General features: G+C 53.0%; 1 protein-coding gene across 1 annotated transcript; it reads right to left on the bottom strand.

Moving 5' to 3' along the window:
* Positions 1-4,740: 4,740 nt before the first annotated feature.
* Cbx6 (chromobox 6) lies at positions 4,741-12,053 on the bottom strand. Its single transcript, XM_059247377.1, has 5 exons — positions 11,901-12,053; positions 11,676-11,719; positions 11,461-11,526; positions 11,274-11,340; positions 4,741-6,717 (listed from the first exon to the last, which is right to left on the bottom strand). Exons 1-5 carry the CDS (start codon positions 11,967-11,969, stop codon positions 5,719-5,721), a joined length of 1,245 nt encoding a protein of 414 aa, XP_059103360.1. The 5' UTR covers positions 11,970-12,053; the 3' UTR covers positions 4,741-5,718.
* Between the last annotated feature and the right edge of the window lie 11,330 nt (positions 12,054-23,383).

Raw genomic sequence — 23,383 nt, 5'->3', positions numbered from 1 at the left:
CTCACAATGATGGAAGGCATGAGCTTGGGAAGGGGACAAGGGGTACAAGGGCTGACACTTGAACTGCCCAGTAGCCTCTAGAATGAAAACCCTGGTGGTCTTCACAAGATGGGTGATGACAGCACTGAGGAGCACTGGGAACAGACTTCAAGGCTCCCTCCCCTGCAGGAACTGGATCAGCCTCAAACCCATTCATAAATATCCCCCTGAGGCTCTCTGCCTAATTCTCTCTCAAGGTGTTCCAAACTGAATACACTAGCCATCTCTCCATACCTCCTGGTAGAGGCTGTAAATTAACACCAGATGTGTTTCTGTCGCTGTCCACCTTAGTGTTTGAGACAGGGTCTCTCATTCCACCCTGAGCTCACCGGTCAGCCTAGACAGACCACCCAGCAAGCCCTATGGATGCTCCCGTCTCTACCTCCCTTGTCCTGGGATTACAGGATGAGGAGCATAGGGGCTGCAAGGCGGGGAGGCATGGAAGAGGCTGGACACGGATATGATAGGGATGGAGTGGAAAGAGAGGGGAGTGATGCTATGCCCACATCCAACCAACAGGTGTTCATGGAATGTCCAGGATGGAGCCTATGGGGGGGGGTTTTGCAGCTCACCAAGGACAGTGCTGAAGTATGTCAGAGGCTGCTGCCTGCTCATGTCCTCAGGGATGGCTCACGGGACTGAGAAGAGTGAAAGACCCCCCTCTCTGTCCACATGGCGCCAAACTTCAGGCAGCAGCAACAAAAGCATCCATGGACTCCCTCAGGTCTATGTGCCCCAAGGCTCCAGAGGGACGGGACAGCCTCGTGGACCCCTTCCTTTCTGTGGGTGCTGACCCCTAACTCTCCACTCCCGCCACGTACCTACTACTCAAGACCCCTATTTCAAAGAACAGCAGGCCTGTGTTCCCGGCCAAGTGCCCTTCGGACCTACAGTTCATGCTGGCTGGGGAGTTGGGAGGGTTTTGCAAGGGTTGAGGATTGACCCAGTCCTCATGGACTGACACTATCCTCATGGATGATTCTCTACCTTCATTAAGTTTTTAAAGATTTACTTAAAAGGTACGTGTATGAGTATCTGTGCACGTATATGTACATGTGAGTGGTGCAGGTGCCCTTGGAGGCCAGAGGCATCTGATACCCCTGAGGCTGGAATTACAGATGAGTGCGAGCCACCCTACATGGGTGCTGGGAATTGAACTTAGGTCCTCTGCAAGAGCATTATGTGCTCTTAACCTCTAAACTATCTCCAGCCCCGTAATTTATGTGTGAGCGTGAAGCACATGTAAGGGTAAATAAAGCATGTCATGTCATGAGTGTGGAGATGAGAGAACTTTTGCAGAGTTGGTTACTCACCTTCCCCTTTTATGTAGGTTCTGGGGATCGAACTCGGGTTGCAGAGTTTCACAGCAAGTGCCTTTTATCTGCTGTGCCGCCTCAGCGACCTGGGTCTGATGCTGGCCCAGCACAGTGGCTCACACCTGTAATCCCGGTGTATGAGGCCAGTGTGGGTTTAGAGACCACTTCAAAAAAAGAAAAACTGCCATGGGAACCAGAAGAAACGAGGCAGACACACCCCATCCAGGGGGCTGGGATTAGCTTCGGAATGTGACAATTTATTTGGGGGTGAGAGAGGTCTCACCCCCTTTTCCTGGCATCGATACAATATTGAAGAGCAGCAGAACGAAACGAACGAGACAGAGTGATCAGCACGAGCCCGCCCTCCCCTGGCCCAGAATCTACCGAACCCACATCCAAAATAAGCTACCTTCCCCACCGGAAGTCCTTCCCAAGGGGTAGGGCAGACTGGGGGCCCCACCCCTTCTTCATCCGTCGGCCAGCTTTACCATGTTCCCACCATTAACCACTGGAGGCAAAGTTTAGCCAGCTGGGAGCTGGATGGTTGAACCACAGACAAAGAAAGACACGTCATCCTTAAAAACGCGAGAGAAGAGAGACAGTGCCCGTCCCCAGATATAGAGCTATGTACGTATATTATATATAGAGAATCCATTCGTGCGGTTCATCAAATGAGCTTCTCAAAAATTAAAACAAAATTATAAGATACCTATTTCTTTAGGCCTTTGTGTTTTTAAGTTAAAACCAACAAAAAGATGCCCGCTTCGCTCCTCGGCACAGGGGTGCCCAGCACTGGACCCCTTCTACCTGGCCTCTTCAGACCCTCTGGCTCCATCACCTAGCTGATGCTCTGCATACAGTGAGAATGGAGTCCTGAGTCCTTTAAGGACGGAGGGACCTACAGGCTGGGAAGTGGGGTCCTTGGCCCCCACCTAAGCAGCTGCTCTTCTTGCTTCTTGGTGGTGGCTGGGTGCAGAAGGGGTGCAGGACCCCACTCTCTGGGCTTTCTGAACCAAGAAGAGAAGCAGACAGAACAAAACTAAAACCCTTAAAATTTCTCTTATCTTTTACAAAGTGATTCTTTGAACCACAGAAGCCCCAGAGAGGCCACCTTGGCCTAGTGCACTGGAACCCGAGGGCAGAGCTGACCAGACTGGGTTCCATCATCCATTGAAGTGCAAAACAAAACAAAGGGGGGAAAGCCAACCAACCAAACCAGAAAAGCAAGGGGAAGGGGTGCGGCCTCTCAGCTCCCCAGAGGCCAGAGAGGCTGGACTAAGCCCAGATTCTCGGCTGACCTGGTTTCTGCTAGGGCCGAGTCTCTAGCCTGGGCAATAGCCATCCCCAGAGTCCCCACCTTTCCCTTCAAAGGCCAGGGCAGCCTGGGCTCAAAGCCCTCCAGCACTCCAGTGAAGTAGCTTAGCCCCCTTTGAAAGAGACCATGCACACACACACCCCCGTTCCACCCCCTCCCACTGAGGCCAGGGCGGCTTGACCAGAGGAAGGAGGCTCACTTTGCTCCCTCGGGGGCTGTGGGCAGCTGGAGGCCCCAGAGTGCTCTGTGTGGAGGTCTTGCTGCTCTGCACAGCCCTTTCGCAGAGGGACTCACTCAACAGGAATGCGTCCCAACCTTCCATCTCAAAACCCGACAAGACCCTGGGGACTCACCTACTCACTCCCGTTTTTCTGGCAAGTGGGTGGGAAGGGTGCATTTACAGGGCGTGACCGTCAGAGGGGGGGGTCATTTCACATACAAAAATAAAGCACACCGGACTGCAACTTCCGCTTGGTAATTAGGCAAACAAAAAGCAGCAAGGGTGGGGGAGGGGCCTGCGGTAAGCCGGCGGTGCACGGCTGCGTGGGGTCTGTGCAGAGGTCCAGGCCTCTCACTCCAGGCTATCCAGGAGAGGGAAGAAAGTTTCTGCTCACCGGCAATCCCATGCCTTCCCCGCACCCCCAGAGGGGGTTACCCCAGCAGCAGCTTTCTGAAGCCTGCATCTCTTTCCAAACCAGGGGAACTCAAAGGTGTCCTCTGGGTCTTTAGGGTGACAGTGGAGTGACTGGGAACCAGACGACCCAGCAAACTGGTGAAAAGTAAAAGCGCGTGGTTGAGACGTCTTCCTTGGGGGGAAAAGCACAGTGAATCCAGTCCCCAAGGCGTCCCACGACCAACACCTGCCTGTCCCCTGAGCTTTCTGCTAGTTCCCTGGGGACTGGCCGTCACCCTTCCTTTCAAGCAAGGACTGGAGTGGAAGTCTGTTCCTAGGTCACCAGAGAAGACTCACCTCGCCTGCTGCCGAGGCAGGAGGGCAGCCATGGCCTTCAACGGTGCCTTCCACCCTGGGGCCCACCAGCTAGCTCAGGCCTCCACCTTACCCTGACATTGCCACCTCACCTCTGCAATCGGTGCGTTCCTATGTCCTCTTTAAATAGCTTTCTCCCTCCACCCCACACTCTTAGGAATCCCACAATATTTTTTTTTCTATTTTTTTCTTTTCTTTGTTTTTTTTTTTTACTTTTTAAATTTTTTTCTTTTTTTTTTTCATTTTTTGCAAAACTAACTCTTTCACGTTCCTGTCATAAAATCACCTCTGAAAACACAACTTCTTTACAAAAAAAGGTCACAAATGACACAGACTCTCAGGAAAACACATTTCTATGGTCTCTGCAAACACCTGTAACTGGCACCCAGGTGGTGGCGGCCCACCTGGGGGAGGGGGAGGGGGAAATCGCCTCTGGGGACAGAGGTGAAATACCAGCCCTTATTTGGGGGAAAAGCCAATTGGCACTTGGACGGTATTGGGGTTAACACAGGACAAGGCGGGACCTGGACTGTGGCCCCCCCCAAACCCTGTGAGGACCCCTGTTTCATACCCTGGGGGAAGGAGGGCTGGGGCTGTGCTGCAGACCCTGGCAGGGGGGTGAGAAGGAAGAACGTCTTCTCCTAAGACCAGAATACTTGTCCTCGGGTCAGCTGGTTCCGCCTTTTACCATGCTCTGAGCAAGGTACCAGGGCCATGTACACCAGGAGCCAGCTCAGGCTACACACAGGAACATACCACTCAACAACACCCAAGTGAATCCCAGGCCAAGGGTAGGCCAGTGGAGTCCCTAGTGTTGACCGGGGACAGGCATCCTATCCTCCCTCTCCCCACTGGCCTGAAACTGGGGCTTTGGTCTCTGCCCTTGGCGTGGATGCCTCGGTTCCCTAGCAGCAGAGGGCAACGGAAGCTGCCCAAGGCACCCAGAGTCTTCCAACAGGCAAGAGGGCCAGGAAGCTCGGCAGCTCAAAGCAAGCCAGGGGGGTGGGAGAAATCAAGGACCCCTGGGAGGTCTCCAGGCCTTCTTTCCTCCACCTACATCTGCAACAACGAGGGATGCTGGAGCTGGACCCGCCCCCAACAGTCCCACCATGTTGGCCGCTGTGTGAAGGGCCTGAGGGCTCCATGTCCCCCAGGAACCTGGGATTGGAGGAGAGGCCTGTGGCTTCCACGACAAACCACACAGACCCGACTGTGCCAGGCCTGGCTAAGGCAAGGGAGGCCACGCCTTCAGCGACCCTGTTCTGAGGAACCGGTAAGGGGTGTTGCAGGAAAGCCCGAAACCCTGCACCCAGCACACACATGGGTCCACGCAAGAACAAGCCAAGGGCAAACACACATGCACAGCCAGAAGTTTCCACAGCAGGTTCCTACAGCACCTTTGGTAGAAAACAGAGGAGGGCTTCCAGATGCCCAGAGGCTGCGGCAGGGTGCCATGTCTGCAGCCCCTCCACCTTCAAAGGGGGTTTTGGATAGAGACAGGGCGTGTGGGACACAAGATCTGCGTGGGCCTGGTCCAGATACAGGCAAGCAGGGAGGGGGGGCCTCTGGCCCAGCTGCTGCCACCCTCAATAGTGTCGCGAGGGAGGGGCCCATTTCGGCCTCATCCTTCACTCAGTCCCAGGTGGCACTAAGAGATTGTACCCACCCTAGGTGGGATCTCCTAGGGGCCCTGCAGCCACTGAGATAGCACCAAGGCCGGACAGTGCACACACAGCAAGAAGCAAGCTAGGAGAGGCAGGGTGGGGTGTGGGTAGGACCTGAACCCCAAGTTCTTGGGCTTCCCCAGAAGCCACCTACTGGGCCCCACCTGCACAGTCAGGGACAGTGCCAGGGACACCAGGAAGCAATTCTTCCTTTCTGTACCCTACCAGAACCCTAACCACGTCCAGGACTACCCATCCCCATCCCTGGGTCAACACCAAGCCATCTGAGGCAAGCAGAGCACAGGCAAACGGGTCTGAGGGCAGGGACGGGGTGGGAGCACAAAGATGACTCCAGGAAGGAGGCCCCCCCAAAGCCTCCCTCCTTGGGGAAGCCCCTCACTTGCTTGGCCCGGTGCCACCACCCCCCGCTGCAGCACCTGCCACCCCAGCAGCCACCTTCTCGAAATCCTCGGGGCTGCAGAATTCCTTGATGGTCACGGTCAGGAGGTTGCTGGTGACATCTGTGACGACGACATTGGAGCACGGCGACATCTCGGGGCGCCAGTCCCCAGCCTCGGGCTCGGAGGAGGAGGCACCTGTGGGCTCCAGGGCTGTGTGGAGCGCCTGGCCCGCAGCAGCAGTGGCATCAGGAGGCGCCCGCTGGCCTGTGGCAGCCGCCTCGGGAGGGATGGACAGATCGAGCACCTCTGGCTCTCGCCAGTTGGGAGCAGATCGGCTCATGGTCTCGGGTAGTAGCTTGGGTGGTGCATCGTCTGGGTCAGAGGACTGCAGTGTGGGTGAGGGGCAGCCGGAAGAGCTGGAGCTGTGTGCGTCATAGGGGGCAGCTGCTGGGGTGGCCAGGAGCAGCCCAGGCCCGGAGGCGGCCACGTCGGCTTTGCCCGCGGTAGAGGGCGCCAGAGGGGCGGGCGGGGGCTTGTACAGCGCGAAGGTGCCAAACTTCATGTGGCGGATCTGGGTGCGCAGCATGCTTTCGCTGAACTTCTTGCTCTTCCCAATGACCCGGTTCCGCGATGGGACTTTGGGGCGGGCGAGCGCCCCTGCACCCTGCGCAGGGCTGCCTCCTCCCGGACCCTTGTCAATCACCTTCAGGTTCAGGATGATGCGGTTCCGCTTGGGCTCCCGGGGCTTCACCTTGCGGTTGATGATGCGCACCGTCTCAGAAAAGGGCGAGATGGGTGGGCGCAGGCCAGGGCTGCCCCCTTGTGGGTCTGGTCGTGGCAGGGGGCGGCGGGACATGCGGTGGCAGCGGCGGATGTCTTTCTTGAGCCGGTGCACCGCGGCACTGGAATGCAGCTTGGGCGAGGAGGCGCTGGCGCTCGGCTTGACAGAGAAATGCACATCACTGATGCGGAGGGCCTCCGCCTGGGCCCGGGCCTGCGGGCAGAGGGGCATGGGTGGGACCTCAAGACTCATAGCAACCCCTGGACACCTCTAAGCCAGATAGCCCTGAGCTCCGTCAGCATATATTCAGGAGACTACTCAGAACAATCAGTGACTTAGGATCCTTCAGACAAAAAAGAAAAGGACGGGGGGGGGGGGGGGGACGGGGGGATGGGGGGACGGGAAGGGACGGGGGACTGGACGACGCAGCTCAGATGGAAGAGTGCTTGCCTAGCATGCATGGGCCCTAGGTTCCCCAGCACAACATAAACCTGTTGCCTGTCATGGTAGGGCAGCACTCCATAAATGGAGGCAGGTGGATCAGAAGTTCAAGGTTATCTCCAGCTACACAGTATGTTTGAGGCTAGCCTAGGTTGCTCGATACTCCTTAAAAAAAAAAAAAAAAAAAAAAAAAAAAAAACGGGGTTGGGGATTTAGCTCTGTGGTAGAGTGCTTGCCTAGCAAGCACAAGGCCCTGGGTTCAATCCCCAGCTCCGGGGGCTGGGGGTGGGGGAGCCATAACTTGTCACTTGTCTACAACCAGAGCCAGGCAATTCTTAAGGTGTGGTCTTCTTCACTACCACTAAATGTGCATGTGGGGAGAGGGACACTTGCCACTTGCTGACTCAGCAACAAGGGACCCTGTGAGGGAACCCTCCATGAAGGATCGCAGCCAAGCCTGGGACTCTTCAAAGGGCTAATTCTTGGGGACAGAAGTAGATTCTCCCTCCCCCTACCTCCCAGCCCCATGCCTGACTCCACAGATGACCATCACCTCTAGAGAGGCCCTTGCCCCAGGCCCCAAGCCTGCCTCTCTGCCCTCATCCTACCCATATCTGTGGATTGCAAAACCTATATCCAGAAGCCAGTACCAGAAGCCAGCCTAGGCCTTTGGTGAAAACAAGACAACTGAGCGGAGTTAAGTGTGAGCTCTGTAAAGCCCCAGGGTTCAACAGCAGTTCAGCGGCTACCTCATGGGAAGCCCACCCCAAAGGCTCTTGGAGCTCTGGTTCCACCCCAACCCACCCCTTGCCGGAAGACTTAGAATGGCCAGTAGACACGGACTTCTCCATGGCCAGCCCTTCCTTCACTGAGGAGGATGAAGAACAGCTACTCAGGTCTACTGTGAACGGCACCCCCTCCCAGAGCTGCTGTTGTCTCTAGAGACACCGAGAGAAACCCAGCAGTTCCTGAGGCCAGGGTGGGACACCGGCTGGGGACAGAGAGCCCTGCAGGCCACACCCCAGCGCTGTGAGGACAGAGTGGCAGAGCTGACAGCTGTGGCCGAAGATGGAGTAGGGAAGGACAAGAGTCCTGAGTTTAATACTCCGGCTCCGGCCGGGCGGTGGTGGCGCACGCCTTTAATCCCAGCACTCGGGAGGCAGAGCCAGGCGGATCTCTGTGAGTTCGAGGCCAGCCTGGGCTACCAAGTGAGTCCCAGGAAAGGCGCAAAGCTACACAGAGAAACCCTGACTCGAAAAAAAAAAAAAATACTCTGGCTCCGGCTGGGCAAAGCTGGTTAGGTTGTGACTGCCTTAATCTAGTTGGGAGACTTCAGGGGCAGAGGAGGGATTCATTCCCATGGTTATTAATCTGTCAGGGCCCCCAGGAGCAATCTGTGCTTGGGAGAGCTCTTCATTTCCAGTCCCCACACACTGGATGCTTAATCAATATGAAGACATAGCCTGTATAGCCCGTGACAAGCCTAAACTGTCACCCGTCAGGCTCTCCCGGCTCGTGAACTAATGTCTTACCAGGTACCCCACACCCTCAAGGGCTCTGCACCCAGGCTGGGGCCTCCCTGTCAACACTCACTGACACTAGGTGGCAGCACCCAGGTGGGAACAGATAGGTCCCGGAGCTCCTCTCTCCAGCCAGCTGAGTTCCACAAGGCCCCTTCCATCTCTTCCCAGCCACATCCCCCAGGGGAGTTAATGAATCTCCTCAGAAACAAGAGTACGGCATTCACTCACTGCGGCTTACCTCAACTCCCCGACCTGTTTTGTTTTTAATGTGTATGTACAAGGATGCCCACATTAGCCAGAAAGGGTCGTCCGATCTCTCGGAGCCGGAGTTTCAGGTGTCTGGGGGTCTGCCCCTCTGGTAGGGCAATGCACTCTTAGCTGCTGACCCATCTCTCCAGCCCCCACACTGACTTGCTAGGTCCTACAGAAGTCCAGTAGTGACAGAGACTCCACAGAGTAGGAGGATGTGTGTAAACAGTGGTCTAATGTCATCTTCTTTTTCTGTGCTATCCAAATGGGTCCTGCCATAATGCTCTCCTTGACCATTAAAGCACCTGCTGACCACACATCTGGAGGCAGCCAGTACTTGGGACAAGCCACAGTTACCTGTCGGTGCCAGGCTTCTGAGAAATCAGCTTTCCCTAAAGTATGCATTCAAACCGTCTATAAGAAACATCTCTTACTTTACACGGTCTAAACAGGATTGCATAAGACACAATCCTTGGGCTGGAGAGATGGCCTAGAGGTTAAGATCAATGGCTGCTCTTCCAGAGGACCCAGGTTCAGCTCCCAGAACCCACAAGGCAGCTCACAACTGCCTGCAACCCCAATTCTGAGGATCCTCCTCTGGCCTCCACGGGCACCAGGCATGACCATGGCACACATACACGCAAGCCCTCACATATTAAAAAGGTCTGTATTCTCCCTCAGGTTGAGACGTTCTGACAACAGGACCTGGGTCTGCCTAGCGAATTTCAAATATCTCTGCAGAGAGCAGAGTCAGTGCACCCTGACAAGTGGCCCCAGGGTTTGGGATGCACTACCGACAGCATCTAGACACAGCCGCTAGCTCTCTGTGATGAAGGGCAAATTATTGACCTGTTTTCTTTTCCCGGGTGTGAAACCGGGATATGCCAGCCATCTCAAAACGGCTTCCACGTCGCTCGGTATAGCTCCTGGCAGAAAATATTAAGTGCATTTTGCCGAACTGCCTCCTAGTCACAAAGCAACAGGTCCAGCCCAGGCTACCTCTACATCCCTTCACAAATATTCCTCGATGTCCTGCTGTTTTCTTAAATCCTGGATTAAGACGCTACCGCAGGCCCCTGCACCCGAGACTCTCGGCCTCGTTTCCTGTAGGTGTGTTCAACGTCACTCTTAAAACTATTTCCATCTGTGAAACGGGGATAGTACTCCCAACTCCACTGGGATGTTGAGGATATTAAAGGAGATGATTCGGGCGGAGGACCCGGCGCTGTTGGGCCTAGGGTGGGCAGCCCAGAAACTTACAACTTTTAAGAAAAAGGTATTTTGAGAATTGATACTCAAGATCGTTACCGCCTTGGCCACCAGAGGGCGCTCCAGCTGCGCTGAGGAGCTGTCAACACAGCCCACCAGTCTTCCCAGCTGCTCCGCCCACCCCTCCCCACCCGCGAGCATCAGGGTTAAGGTTGCTGCGTTAAGGCCTGAAGATGCACCGCGATTGGGGGCGGGGAGTGGGGTGCAAAACTATAGAATTTTAGAAACCAACATTTTTCTTTTCCACTTTTGCTTTTGGTCCAAGGCTAACCCTTACGCCCAGTCCGTTGGCTGGGAGTGCAGGACTTGTCAACAGGACTGGTCCACCCCGCCCCCACTGAGCATGGAGTGCTTTGGACAAACTGGAGATTACGAGGCTTCGCATCTTGCAGTCTCTTCTCCAAGGAGCCCTTCCTGTTCTTCTGGTGCCAAATTTGTTGGGAAGAAAACCTGAGGCATCCCTAGTCCTTTAGGGAAACTACGGTGGCCTCACGAGGCCACCTGCAGCCTAGCCTTAAGTGGACAACACGGGTCATCTTGCTTTCCTCATCCCAGGCTCTGTTCTTCCCTCATCAAAAAACAAAACAAAACACCCCCAACTCTCCAAGATGGCTTCCTCTGAAGTTCTCTGCTCCCTTGCCAATGCAAACAGGCTGTTTCACCATGCCCCACCCCATCTTCACTGGACCTCCAGAAATATCAGGATTGGGGGTAGACGGGCTCAGGACCCGAAAGCTGGTAATCCAGGGTGGATTTGGATGATCAGACTCAAATTGAAGTAATGTAAGGTCAAATTCAAATTGGGTCCCCAAGTGCTGAGAGGTCGGCACAGAATACACTCTAAGAGAGGTGGGCAGCTACCGGGCAGGAAGGTGGGCGGTTTGCCAGGAGCAAGCCTATACTCACTAGCTCCAAGGCTCTAACACACACAGTACAGGCCAGTGTGTTTAAGGCTGGGGGAGATGAAAAGCAGAAAGAGCTTCCTGGTCACCTCCTCCCGTGAGTATGCCCCGACCTGCCTCACCCACTCGCTTCCTGGAGCCCATCCCCACCCCCAGTCCCTGGTTTCACCCCTGATTACCCCACTCCCAGGCCCCTCCGGCTGCGCTGGCTGCGGCCTGCTGCCAGGGAATTGTCAGGGACTCACAACCACCCCCTGCCCAGCTGGGGCCCCTCTGGAAAAGCCTGCCCTCCTAGGCAGCGGCGGATCTATCCCTCCCTTGCAGGCCCTGTGCTGCGCCCTGGCTGGGGGCCCAAGAGGGGGCTGCTGGGGCTGGGCCAGGTTACCTTTAGGAGGAAAGTTTTGGGTTTGGGTCCTCTCTTCTTGGGCCCATACAGCTCACGTTCCCTTTCCCTGCAGCCAAGAAACGCCAAAAATTAAGAGTCCCTTCCCGGGCCCCACTCCCCGGCCCAGCCCGCTTTTCCCGCTTCCCTGCACGGCGCCCCACCGCGCCGGCCAGCCTCCCCAACTCACTTCTGCTCGAAGGCTGCGATGAGCCTCGAATCCAGAATGTTCTCCTCCGGCTCCCAAGTGCTGTACCTGCCGAGTCACGCGTGCAGAAAAGCAAAATGAAAACCCAAGGGGCAGAGGCACACCTCGAGGACGCAAGCACGCACCCCCCCCCCCAAGGCCCAAGTGCCTTCTTGCCGCCTCCCCGGTCCCCACGCCACCGACCCCACGATACTCACTTGATCGCCCACCCCTTCCATTTCACCAGGTACTCGATGCGTCCCTGAAAAACAGAAAGGAAAAAAAAAAATAGGGGGTGGGGGTGGGGAGGATGCAGGGACGCGAGGAGGCGGCGGCGCGGGGGTGGCCGAGGGAGCCGGGCTAGCGGGACCGCTGCGCCCCGAGGGCCCGCGGGCTCCGACACGGCCGCGGGGAGCGCAGGGCCGTCCGGGCCGAGAGCTCACCTTTCGGATCCGGCGTTTGATGATGGATTCGGCCGCGAAGACCCGCTCGCCCACTGCAGATAGCTCCATCTTGCTCAGAGGCACCCACAGCCCATAATACTCCCTGCTCCCGCGGCCGGTGCTGCACCGCTCGCGCACGCGCCCCAGCGCTCAGGCCCCCGGCGGGCGGGCGCTCGGCGGGGCGCGTGCTCGCGTTCCAGCTGCGGGCCGTCACGTGACGCTCGGGGCCTGAGCTCCGTTGCCAGGACCTCCCCCTCCCCCGGGGCGGTTGCTAGGGAAAAAGAGCGCTCGCGGGGCGGGGGCGCGCGCTGGCTCTTAAAGGGGCCTGTCCTCTCCGCCGCAGTCCTGGCAGGAGACCGATGGATGCGTGGCTGGTGCCAAGCCGGGTGAGGTGCAGTGCAATTTTACATTGTCCTGCTTCATCCTGAAGGGCCAGGATCCCTGCCACCTCCTACCCTCTTTTTAACTCCTCATGCTAGAATTGCCAGGCCCTGGACAGAGAGGTGCGATGAGTCCCCGAGTCTGCAGGCGCTGTGCGCTCTCCTGCAGACGTTTGCAAACAGTTAAATATGATACAGCAGAAATGCATTCGCTGCAGCTTTGCCAGGCCTTGTGGGGATTTCTTTAATACATCACCCCATCCATTATTTATGTATTCGTGGGAGTGTGGTTTTGTAACCGGTTCAGATGAGTTAAAACAAAAAACGCCACCGCAGGAAAGGGGGGTGGAGGCGGAGGTGACCCAGGTCTGCTGCGACCGCGGTCTTGAGCAGCACCTGCAAGCTGACCTCGAGGGCGGTGTGTTAAGAGGAAGAGGTCTCGGAAGAGAACCTCCCGGCATGCCCGATTGAGTCCAAAGCAGGCTTTCTTTGGGTCCCTCTGCAGACCCCGCCCTCGTGGTCAAATCTGTTTTCGGATTTCCAGGCCGCAGGCCACACCACTATCCTACAGCCCACAGACGCGAGGTTGACTCCGCCATTGAACTTGGGGAGGCGCAAGCGAGATCTGAAGCTGTCCTTCAAGGATGAAGCCCGCCTCGCGAAGCCCGCCTCTCAAAACCTTCCATTCCGTTTGTTTTGAAATTATTTAATCTTATTTTCCATTAGGCCAATGGTCTCGTTCTTTGCAAAACAAAAATATTAAACACTTACAGATACAGAAGTCAACAGTCCATAACCTGCATAAAACCATTAGGATCTTCTAGCCCTGTTCTTCCCCTAAACCCAGGCCTGCATGAATATGCACACACACACACACACACACACACACACACACACACACATCACCCACGCGTAGAGTACAGGTATATACATTCTATATATTTAAATGTTTAAGCAACATAGGGTTGTATTATTTACACTGTTCTGGAGTTACTTGCCTCCCTTGATGATAGTGATTGAACATTAACACAGATTTTGCCCCATTCACTCGCTGTCTGAGGCTGGTGGGGGGGATGGGTATTTGTAAGGGTCGGGATTATCTTTTGATTCCAGGATTGGCTTATTAGGCAGGGTGTGTATACGTCTCTGCTGCAGCACCATTTCTTGAAGGAGCAAATCCACCATATCAAAATCTCAGTTTTTCGTTCCTGCACCACTATAGATATATATAGAAACTAGATTGACTGAAATTCTTCTGCCCCCTCAAGATGCTGGCATGCTGGCAAACCTAAAGTAGCCTTCACCTGAATAGAGAGCTGACCTAGGGTGGCGTGAATAAACAGGTAGCTTGAATGTGTGGGTGTCGGTGCGATCGTGCAGGCTGAGGAGGCCACAGGATGAAGAACGTGACCATCAATCCACATATTGGATCATTCAGCAGCCTTTGTGACACCCCACACACACCCCGTGCACCCCGTGAAAGCTGCAGGAAATAGCCCAGTCCAGTGAGAAGGTGTCCACCACACAAAGCAAACAGTTCCACAACAGAGGTGGATGAGCCTCACATTGATGCTCTAACAAATAGCCCCAAATTTATCAGCCCAAAATGACACCCTCTGGAGGGCAGAAGTCCCAAGTCAGTGTCACAGAACTGAAGTCAAGGCTGAGGGGACTTGGCCTCAGCTGGCTTCTGGAAGATGCTGTCACTCCTTGGTACATGGCTTTGTTGCTCAACTCTTTAATCCTGTTACCACCACTGACTACCCTCCTGCTTCTTAAAATGGACCCCGTGGTTGTGTTGGTCCAAAGTAATCTCCGGTGACAGCAGTCTTAATCCACTCACAGCACCATCTCTTCTCACAGTCCCCGTCCGCTCTCTGCATCTCAGTTTTCTCTTTTTTCTTCTTTGCATTTGTGTATGTGAGTGTCTGTGTTTGTGTCTCAGTGTGTGTGTATGTGTCTATGTGTGTGTGTGTCTGTGTCTTGGTGTATGTATGTCTGTGTGTGTGTGTGTGTGTGTGTGTGTGTGTGTGTGTGTGTGTACAAGCATATGAGTGCACATTCAGATGGAAACCAGAGGTTGACATCAGGAGTCTTTCTCGGTCATTCTCTACCTTATTTTTTGAGACAGGGTCTCTCAACTGAACCTGAAGCTTGCTGATTGGTTGACTGGCCTGAAAACCTCAGAGATGCTCAGTGTCTCTGCCCCCATTTCACCCCCACTCCCACCCCTGCCCCCTCTAACCTCAGTGGTTCTCAACCTGTCTAATGCTGCGACCTAATGCCGATCCTCATGTTGTGATGACCTCCAACCATAAAGTTATTTTGTTGCTACTTCATAACTGTGATTTTGTTATTGTTATAAATTGTAATGTAAATATCTGATATATGACCCCAAAGGGGTCGTGACCCTCTGGTTGAGAGCCATTGCCTGGAGCACAAAGCACATAAGTGTAGCTGCGAGATGTCAGAATGTACTCCCTCCCTTGCTCAGTTTGTTGGCTGGCTCAGCTGAAGGTTTTCTTTCATCACTGGTCACCACTGGTCACCACTGGTCATCACTGGTCATCCCAGGGTCATCATTGGTCATTACTGGTCATCGCTGACCATTGTTGGTCATCACTGGTCATCGCTGGTCATCATGTCATCACTGGCCATTGCTGGTCATCACTGGTCAACACTGGTCATCACCAGGGTCATCATTAGTCATCACTGGTCATCATGTCATCACTGGTCATCACTGGTCATCGCTGGCCATCCCAGGGTCATCACTGTGGTTACAGTGAGAGAGGCCAAAGCTGATCAGTGGTCCTCTTGTCTCCTGACGAGCTCTTGTTATTCCCTGCACTAGCTCAGGGTCCCTCACACCTGCAGAAGCGCTGAAGGACCAACTGTGGAAGTCACAAACACTTCTGTCGATGCCTCCCACAGTCAACACAAGGCAGGAGCTCAAAGTTCCTAGTGCACACATTCCATGCCACCCTTTGCCCTCAAGTGTGGGAAGAGCTTATGGAACGGACTAGGATTGTACTCCTACAATTGGGTTCTCGGGGACAAGTAGAGTGATTTCGCAGATGTGTTTAAGGTTTCTGATTAGTTAACCCCGGAATGCTCCAAGCCTGACAGGCTTTCCTAACCGGAAAGATCTGGCCCACAGAGCTGCCATCCAGTTGGCCTTGAAGAAGCAAACTGCCACACTTCAGAGAGAGATGATGAGAGGAATGGGGCATGGTTTCTAGAAACAGAGGACTTCCTTTTTTTTTTTTAAAGATTTATTTATTTATTTATTTATTTATTTATTTATTTATTTATTTATTTATTTATTTAATGTGCACTGGTGTTTTGACTGTATATCTGCTGTGTGAGGGTGTTGAAGTTATAAATAGTTGTGAACTGACATGTGGGTGCTGGGAATTGAACCTAGGTCCTCTGGAAGAGCAGCCAATGCTCTTAACCGCTGAGACATCTCTCCAGGCCCTAAATGGAGGACTTCTGTCCAATAGTCCCAGGCAATGAAATGTGTCAGTATCTCTGGAGCTTGGTGTAGGACCCTGGGCTTTTGACAGCCTTGCTGACACCTTGATGCCAGTCTAGGAGACCAGAATACAGACTCCAGTTTGTCGACCTGTAGGTGTAGATATAATAAGCTGCTGTTGTGTTCACCACTGAGTTTCAGCACTCATGGATGGGACGGGAGGAACCGCAAGGTCACATTGTGAAGGGTACTGTAGTGATTTGAATGTGAATGGCCCTCCGTAGACTAAGTATTTGAATGCTTAGTCTTTCATTGGTGGATTAGGAAGTGTGGCCTTGTTGGAGGAGATGCGTCATTGGGGGAGGCTTTGAGGTTTCAAAGGCCCAGGCCAGACCTGGTCTCTCTCTGCCTCCTTCTTGTGGATGAGATGTGAGCTCTCAACTACAGCGCCTGCCTACATGCCTGCCTGCCTGCCTGCCTGCCTGCCTACATGCCTGCCTGCCTGCCTGCCTGCCTGCCTACATGCCTGCCTGCCTGCCTGCCTGCCTACATGCCTGCCTGCCTGCCTGCCTGCCTGCCTGCCTGCCTACATGCCTGCCTGCCTGCCTGCCTGCCTACCTACATGCCTGCCTGCCTGCCTGCCTGCCTGCCTGCCTACATGCCTGCCTGCCTGCCTACATGCCTGCCTGCCTGCTGTGGTGATCATGGATTCATCCTCTGAAACTGTAAACAAGCCCCCTATTAAATGCTTTCTTTAATAAGTTGCCTTGGTCATGGTGTCAAGGCCTAAGTCTCTTCACAGCAATAGAACAGTGACTAAGACAGGGACTCAGGGTTATTATAATAACAAAATAATATATAAATAATAATAACAAAAGTAGTGGGTGGTGGTGGCACATGCCTTTAATCCCAGCACTCGAGAGGCAGAGGCAGGAGGATCTCTGTGAGTTTGAAGCCAGCCTGGGCTACAGGGTTCCAGGACAGACTCCAAAGCTACACAGAGAAACCTTGTCTCAAAAAAAAAATGAATAAATAAATAATAATAATAACAAAAGTAGGTCCCAATTTGGGACATAGCTCATGTTAAAACTGGTGAGGTCTCTGGGGGCGGGGGCTCCTTTTACAATGCAGTATTTGGGGGACCCTTCCTTTGTGACCTCCAGCTGCAGATGCTGTGTCTTTAGCCTTTGGCCCATGTGAATGTTTTGACATCTGTTAGACAAGAGAGGGAACAGATGTGTAGAGACCCCTATGCAGGTGGTGGGAGGGGCACCTGGGGCAGGGAAGGAGTGGCAGATGCCCTCAGACCTGCTGACTTTGAGTAAGGTCGGAATCAGAAAATCAAGACCATCTGGGGGGCTGCAGGTGATTCAGCAGGTAAACTGTGGCCAACACAGCACTAAAGTGCTCGCCGCCAAGCCTAACAACCTGAGTTTGATCCCCAGGACTCACATGGTGGAAGGAGAGAACTGACTTCCATGGACTGTCCTCTGAAAAATAATCAAGTAAATGTTGTAAAAATTCAGAAAGAGGAGCCTGGTGGTGGTGGCACACACCTTTAATCCCAGCACTCGGGAGGCAGAGCCAGGCAGATCTCTGTGAGTTCGAGGCCAGCCTGGTCTACAGAGCGAGACCCAGGACAGGCACCAAAACTACACAGAGAAACTGTATTGAAAAACTAAAAAAAAAAAAAAAAGATGGAGACTGGAGAGATGGCTCAGTGGTTAAGAGCACTGGCTGCTCTTACAGAGGTCCTGAGTTCAATTCCCAGCAACCACATGGTGGCTCACAACCATGTATAATAGGATCTGATGCCCTCTTCTGGCATGCATACATGTAATATAAGTAAAATATAGTAAGAGGTCAGGCAGTGGTGGTACACACCTTTAATCCCAGCACTCAGGAAGCAAGGGCAGGTGGATTTCTGAGTTTGAGACCAGGTTGGTCTACAGAGTGAGTTTCAGGACAGCCAGGGCTACTCAGAGAAACCCCGTCTCAAGAGAAAGAAAGAAAGGAAGAAAGAAAGAGAGAGAGAAAGACATATAGCTCCCCAGGACCTATGGAAGATTTGTTCCACGGCCAAGTTAATCACTGAGTGAGACATCCCCTCCTTATGACAGAAAGCAGAGCCTTGTGCTTGGGAACTGCAGGCCATGGGTCTTCATCCTACATTCAAAATGAGGTCTGGAGGGCTACGATATGGGCTGGGACCCAGTGGACCAACTCAGCCCAGCAGGGTACTATGCCATCATCACCCTCACTGAAAACTGGAAGATGCCATGCTTCTGATTTACATGTTAGCTACACAGTGCTGTGCATCACCCAGTCAGTACCTGTCCAAGCAGTGAGCAGCCCTCGCTTGGTCCTCCAAGGGGTCTGGTACATGCATTATCCATCAGTGTTCCCACCCGTTGACCGTTGGCTCAAGACTGTGGGGTGCAGCAGAGGAATGCTAACTCCCAGGCAATTTCTGCTTCTGTCTTTGTGAGCTTTATTATTCTGGGTGTGGCCTTGAGAGGAGGGCAACAGGGCTGTGAAACACAGCATAGGGGTCGGGGGTTAAAATGATCCAGGGGATCTGGGCAGAGCATTCATGTTCCTGTGCAGCAGTGAGACATCCCATGCATCTTTTAAAATATTATTTTATTTTATGTATATACAGGTGTTTTGCCTGCATGTGTGTCTGTGTACCACATGCATGCCTGTTGTATGCAGAGACCAGAAGAGGGTATTAGATCCTTTGGAATTGGAGTTACAGATGGTTGTGAGCTGCCATTTGGTATTAGGAATTGGACCTGGGCCCTCTGGAAGAGCAGCCAATGCTCTCAACCACTGGGCCATCTCTCCAGCATCTCAGCTTGTGCATCTTTATGGGTTCTATAGATTCCAAACTGGTACTCACCCCAGGCCCTTGGCATGTGCTATTCCCTCCATTGGCTGATGAGACACCATGCACATTTCCTTCAGATGGATGCATGACTTGATCCTTTCTTTGAGATAATAATATAATTACATTATTTCCTCTTTCTCACCCCACCTTCCATGGGGAACTCCTTGTTTTCTTTCAAATCCTTGCCTCTTTTTCTTAATATTTTGTGTGTGTGTGTGTGTGTGTGTGTGTGTGTGTGTGTATGTGTGTGTGTTCCCAAATGCACAAATACAACCTGCTCAGTCTGTGAATGTTACTTGTATGTATGTTTTCAGGACTGACCATTTGACAATGGATAACCAGTTGGCGTGCTCTTCCCTGGGGGAAACGCTCTCTCCCACTCAGGATTCCTTTGTGGCCTGTAGTTCTTTGTCTAAGGTTAAGGCCTTGTGAGCACCACCTCCACCACCACCACATCATCATGTCTATTGATGTAGTCCTTGTTCAGCTCACGGTTGGGCCGCCATGTTGGTGAGACTTCATGGGTGTAGCATTTGCTATTTCTAGGAGGTACAATCTCACAGGCTTCCTTCATGCTTTTAGTCTTTGTTCAAGTGTTACCTCTCTTTTCTTTTTCCTTTATTTAAAATGTGATCATTACTGTTCTGTGTGTGCATGTGTGGACAGGAGCATGCCATGGCGTCCTTGTGGAGGTCAGAGGTCAACTTTTGAGAGTCTGCTCTCTCCACCTTGCTGAAGCAGGACCTCTTTTGTTTCTGTTTTTATGTGTCCTCCAGGGTAGCTGGCTCTCCAGCTTCCAGAAGAGCTCCTATCTCTGCCTCCCATCCCACTATGTAAGTACCGGGGTTACAGAGTCATGCCCCCCAAACAGCTTTTTATGTGGGTTCCAAGGAAACATGGCAAAGCTTCCACCTGAGCCACTCTCAAAGTTCCGCTTTCTCTCTTTAATGGAGTCTTACTATGCTGCTCTGGCTGGTCGCAAACTACTAGGCCCAAGCAAAGTTCCTGCTTCAGTATTCCTGCATCAGCTGCCAGAGTGCCAGAACCATAGGCCAAATGCCCCTTCTGTAAGGGAGCTAGCTCACTTCCGCTCCCTGGCATTCTCTGTCCCCTTACCTTAGCACACCCTCTTCCTAACCCTTCACACTATGTGCCACATTTAATGTCTAACTCCTTCCCCAGGCCCCAAGCTCCTGGGGGCAAGGACTTTGCCTGCCCTCCCCCTCTCCCCCCCAATCACTGTTGCCAGCACAGGACTTTGAACACAGCAAGTGGTCAGTTCGTATTTGTTGGAGGTGTGGATGGGTCACCTAGGAGATTTCTAGGAGCTGGTCAAGCTCTTGTTGCAAACACCACCCCCCCACACACACACCCCTCAAACCCCCAATCCTCCCACCCCCTGTCTCTCTCTGCACTGAGCTCTGGAAGTACAAAATGGAAAGAGGCCCCAAAGCTGTGGGAGACTAAGGTACACCCACCTGTGCTGCCTGGAGCTGGCAACTTCTCAGAGCCTCAGTTTTCCTCCTCTGTAACATGGAGAGTCTCTCCTGTCTCGTAGAACTGTCGAGGATACAGCATTTGGTTTCTAGGCATCTGGAATTCAGTCAGGCTCATGGCAGATCTGTGATGCTGGAAGTGTGTGTGTCTAAGTGCTAGGCCCATCCATGTTTCAACACACAGACACACACACACATACACACACACACACACACACACACACACACACACACACACTGCATAGACAAGGTCTCGATTTGTCAATGTCCATGTTTTCCCCCTAGCTGGCGGTGCTATTTTGGGAGGCCGTGGAACCCTTACGATGTAGAACCTCACTTTTGGAAATAGTCACTAGGGGCAGGTCTTTGAAAGTTATAACCTGGGAGCTGGAGGGATGGCTGTATGCTTGCTCTTCCAGAGGACCAAATTTCAATTCTTAGTGCCCACATGGCAGCTTACAACTGTCTGTAACTCCAGGGCCAAGGGATCCAGTGTCCCCTCCTGGTCTCTGTGGACACCAGACATACGTGTGGTACACAGATATACATACAGGCGAAAAGTCATACAAACATAAATAAATAAGCAAACAAAATAAATAAGTAAGTAAATAAATAAATAAAAGGGACAGGCTGGCATCTGGTTCTGGCTCAGCTCTCTGTTTCCTGGTTCCCTGTGATCTGAACAGCCTCCACCACACACTCCCTTAACCATAATCTAAACCGTACGGCTTTGCCTTCCTCAACACGCTAGAGTAAAACCATCTGAAACTGTGACCCAAAACAAGTTGTTTCTGTCAAGAAATTAATCGTGTTAGTGCAAAAGCAACTAACACCTGCACACACGTTTTTCTTACACTGAAAGTCGGTGCATTGGATCCACGCTAGAGACCTACAAAATATATCTTAGCTATCCCTTTTCACAGCCCACGTGTTTCAAAGATTCTTCTAAGTGTTCCCTGACTTGCATGTAGTATTTACTAAGTCAATCCCCAAAACAACCCCTGGAAAGAGTGGAGCTACTTCCTGTGACTATGGAGGACACTGGCTTCTGCTCCAACCTGGGGATGGACAGCGCTCACATTCTACATCCATCTGTTCTCACCCTCACTCCTCTGTCCCCTCCTGCCTTGACAAGCCCTGCCCTAGGATGTAACTCCACCAAGGACACTACAAACGGGAGCCCAGGTGACCAACGTGAGTCACAAAGAGTCTGAAACACGTTGAATCTCCACATGATTTTTGCCACGATAGTGTGTACTGCTAAAGAAAGGCTGACTATTTTTAGAAAGCCAGCACTGGAATTATTTGGCAAAAGGCCTGAATATGGTCGCAATTGGGCAAGGGACATGGGAAACACCAATTTAGACAGAGGGGTCTTTTGGAAGTTCTGCATCCTCCCTCAGTTTAAAAGTCTTCATGTTAAAAAAGCCAAAATATCATCTGCGGGGAAACCCTCCTGGTAACTTGTCAGTGTCTCTAGAACAAGCCAGAGCTTTCCCTAGCCTGCCTCCCCATTCCCTAGGGCTTTGAGTGGTCCCTGCATTTGCTGTTCACACTCCTAAAACTCATATTGTCAGGTCTATGCAGCCGCCCCCTTTCCTCCTTTGGATAAGATCCTCAAGGCCACCCCGACCACCAGTGTGGAACACCTCCCAGGACTCAGTTCTGGGGCCACCCTTGGCAGGAAGCCATATCTGGCCCTTGAAGATGAAGCTGGCCAGTCTCCCCCGCCACCTCTTTGGTTACTTACAGGGTACCAGGAGTTCCGTCTGGTCACTCGTCACCTCCTATAAATCATGAGCTCCCTGGATACAGGAACCCCAGAGCCCCAGTTTCCCAGACAATGCTTGACACTGGGTCCCCAGGCAGCTAATATTTTCTGGCCTGCAACATGTGTCTTATGCGATTCCAAGTGCTGGGGACATGGTCGACACAGATCGTCTCAGCTCTTGAGTAGCTTAGATTCTGGTGGAGTGGCGGAAAGAGACTGGGTACACAAGGCAAGGGCAGGACACGCAGGCCGGTCGTGTGCTGTGTGGTGATGGGTCTGTGTGGTGAGGGGGACAAGGGGTGTGATTGTGACCTCCTTCCTGGGGGGTTGAGGGGACTTTGGAGAAGCCACATCTGAGCTGCGACTATGAGAGGGAAAGGATGTAGCTGCTGAGACCTGGGCAAGAGGATGCCAGGCAGAGAAGATTGAGTGCAAAGGCCCTGAGGCAAGCCCAAGGGAGTCAGTGAGGCCAAGCTGAGTGGACGGGAGGTAAACATTGAAGAGTGAGGCAGGGCCTGTCCCAGAGCCTTTCAGGCCCTGGAGGAGAGCTTGTTCCTTGTGAGACTGCAGTGAGGAGGCTCTGGGAGAGACCCAGGACAAGAGGGGGCTGGCCCAGGGAGCTCCCTACCAAGGCTAGGCCTGAGCTGTGGGTGAGGTTCCAAGTGGCCAGAAATGGCTGCTTATCACATCTACTGTAGCATGGCCTCCTTGGTGTGTATTCTGGGAGACAGTGTGGCAGTATAAATAGCTCCTGCAGAAAGCACAGGCTGGGGCAGCGAGCTGTGCTCATAAATGTGTGCATATGCATGCGTGTGAGTGTGGATGTGTGTGTGAGTGTGTGCATGTGCACGTATGTGTGAATGTGAATGTGTGTGTGAGCATGCATGTGTGTGTGAGTGTGTGCATGTGTGCATGTGTGTGAGTGTGCGTGTGTGTGTGTGTGTGTGTGTGTATGTGTGTGTGTGTGTGTGTGTGTGAGAGAGAGAGAGAGAGAGAGCATGCATGTGTGTGTGTATAGTGAATTTCTTTCTGCCTGCCAGTTAAGCAATGGTGGAACTTCTGTACCCCACACCACCAATGCGGTTTAAAGAATACTTTCTCTCTTCCATGCAATCTGGCTCAAGGAAAGCAGAGGCCCCCCACCGAGGCAGGGGTGCAGATAGGAGCTCAAAGCCACCGTTGGAAGAGCCAACACCAGGGTCACTATAGAGAAAATTCAGGAACGCTTCTGGTTCCAGTGGGCCCCTTACCCCCACCAGCCACCCCTCTCTCCAGAGAATGCGGGCCAGGTGAGGAGCAACTTGCTGTGGCCTGTGCTTTCATCCTCTGACTCTGTGTGAACTTGTCCTGTCCACGCTCTCCATCTTGCTGGCAAGCTTTCCTCTGCAGCTACTTCCTGTGTTTGGGGGACGCTGATCCTCCAAATTATTTTTCATTTCATATAAGGCCAGGCAGTACTTGGACCATGGAG

This window comes from Peromyscus eremicus, chromosome 20, assembly GCF_949786415.1.
Source record: "Peromyscus eremicus chromosome 20, PerEre_H2_v1, whole genome shotgun sequence".
NCBI lineage: Eukaryota > Metazoa > Chordata > Mammalia > Rodentia > Cricetidae > Peromyscus > Peromyscus eremicus.
Note: the sequence above shows the minus strand (reverse complement) of the source record. Positions and strands in the feature narration are given on the sequence as shown.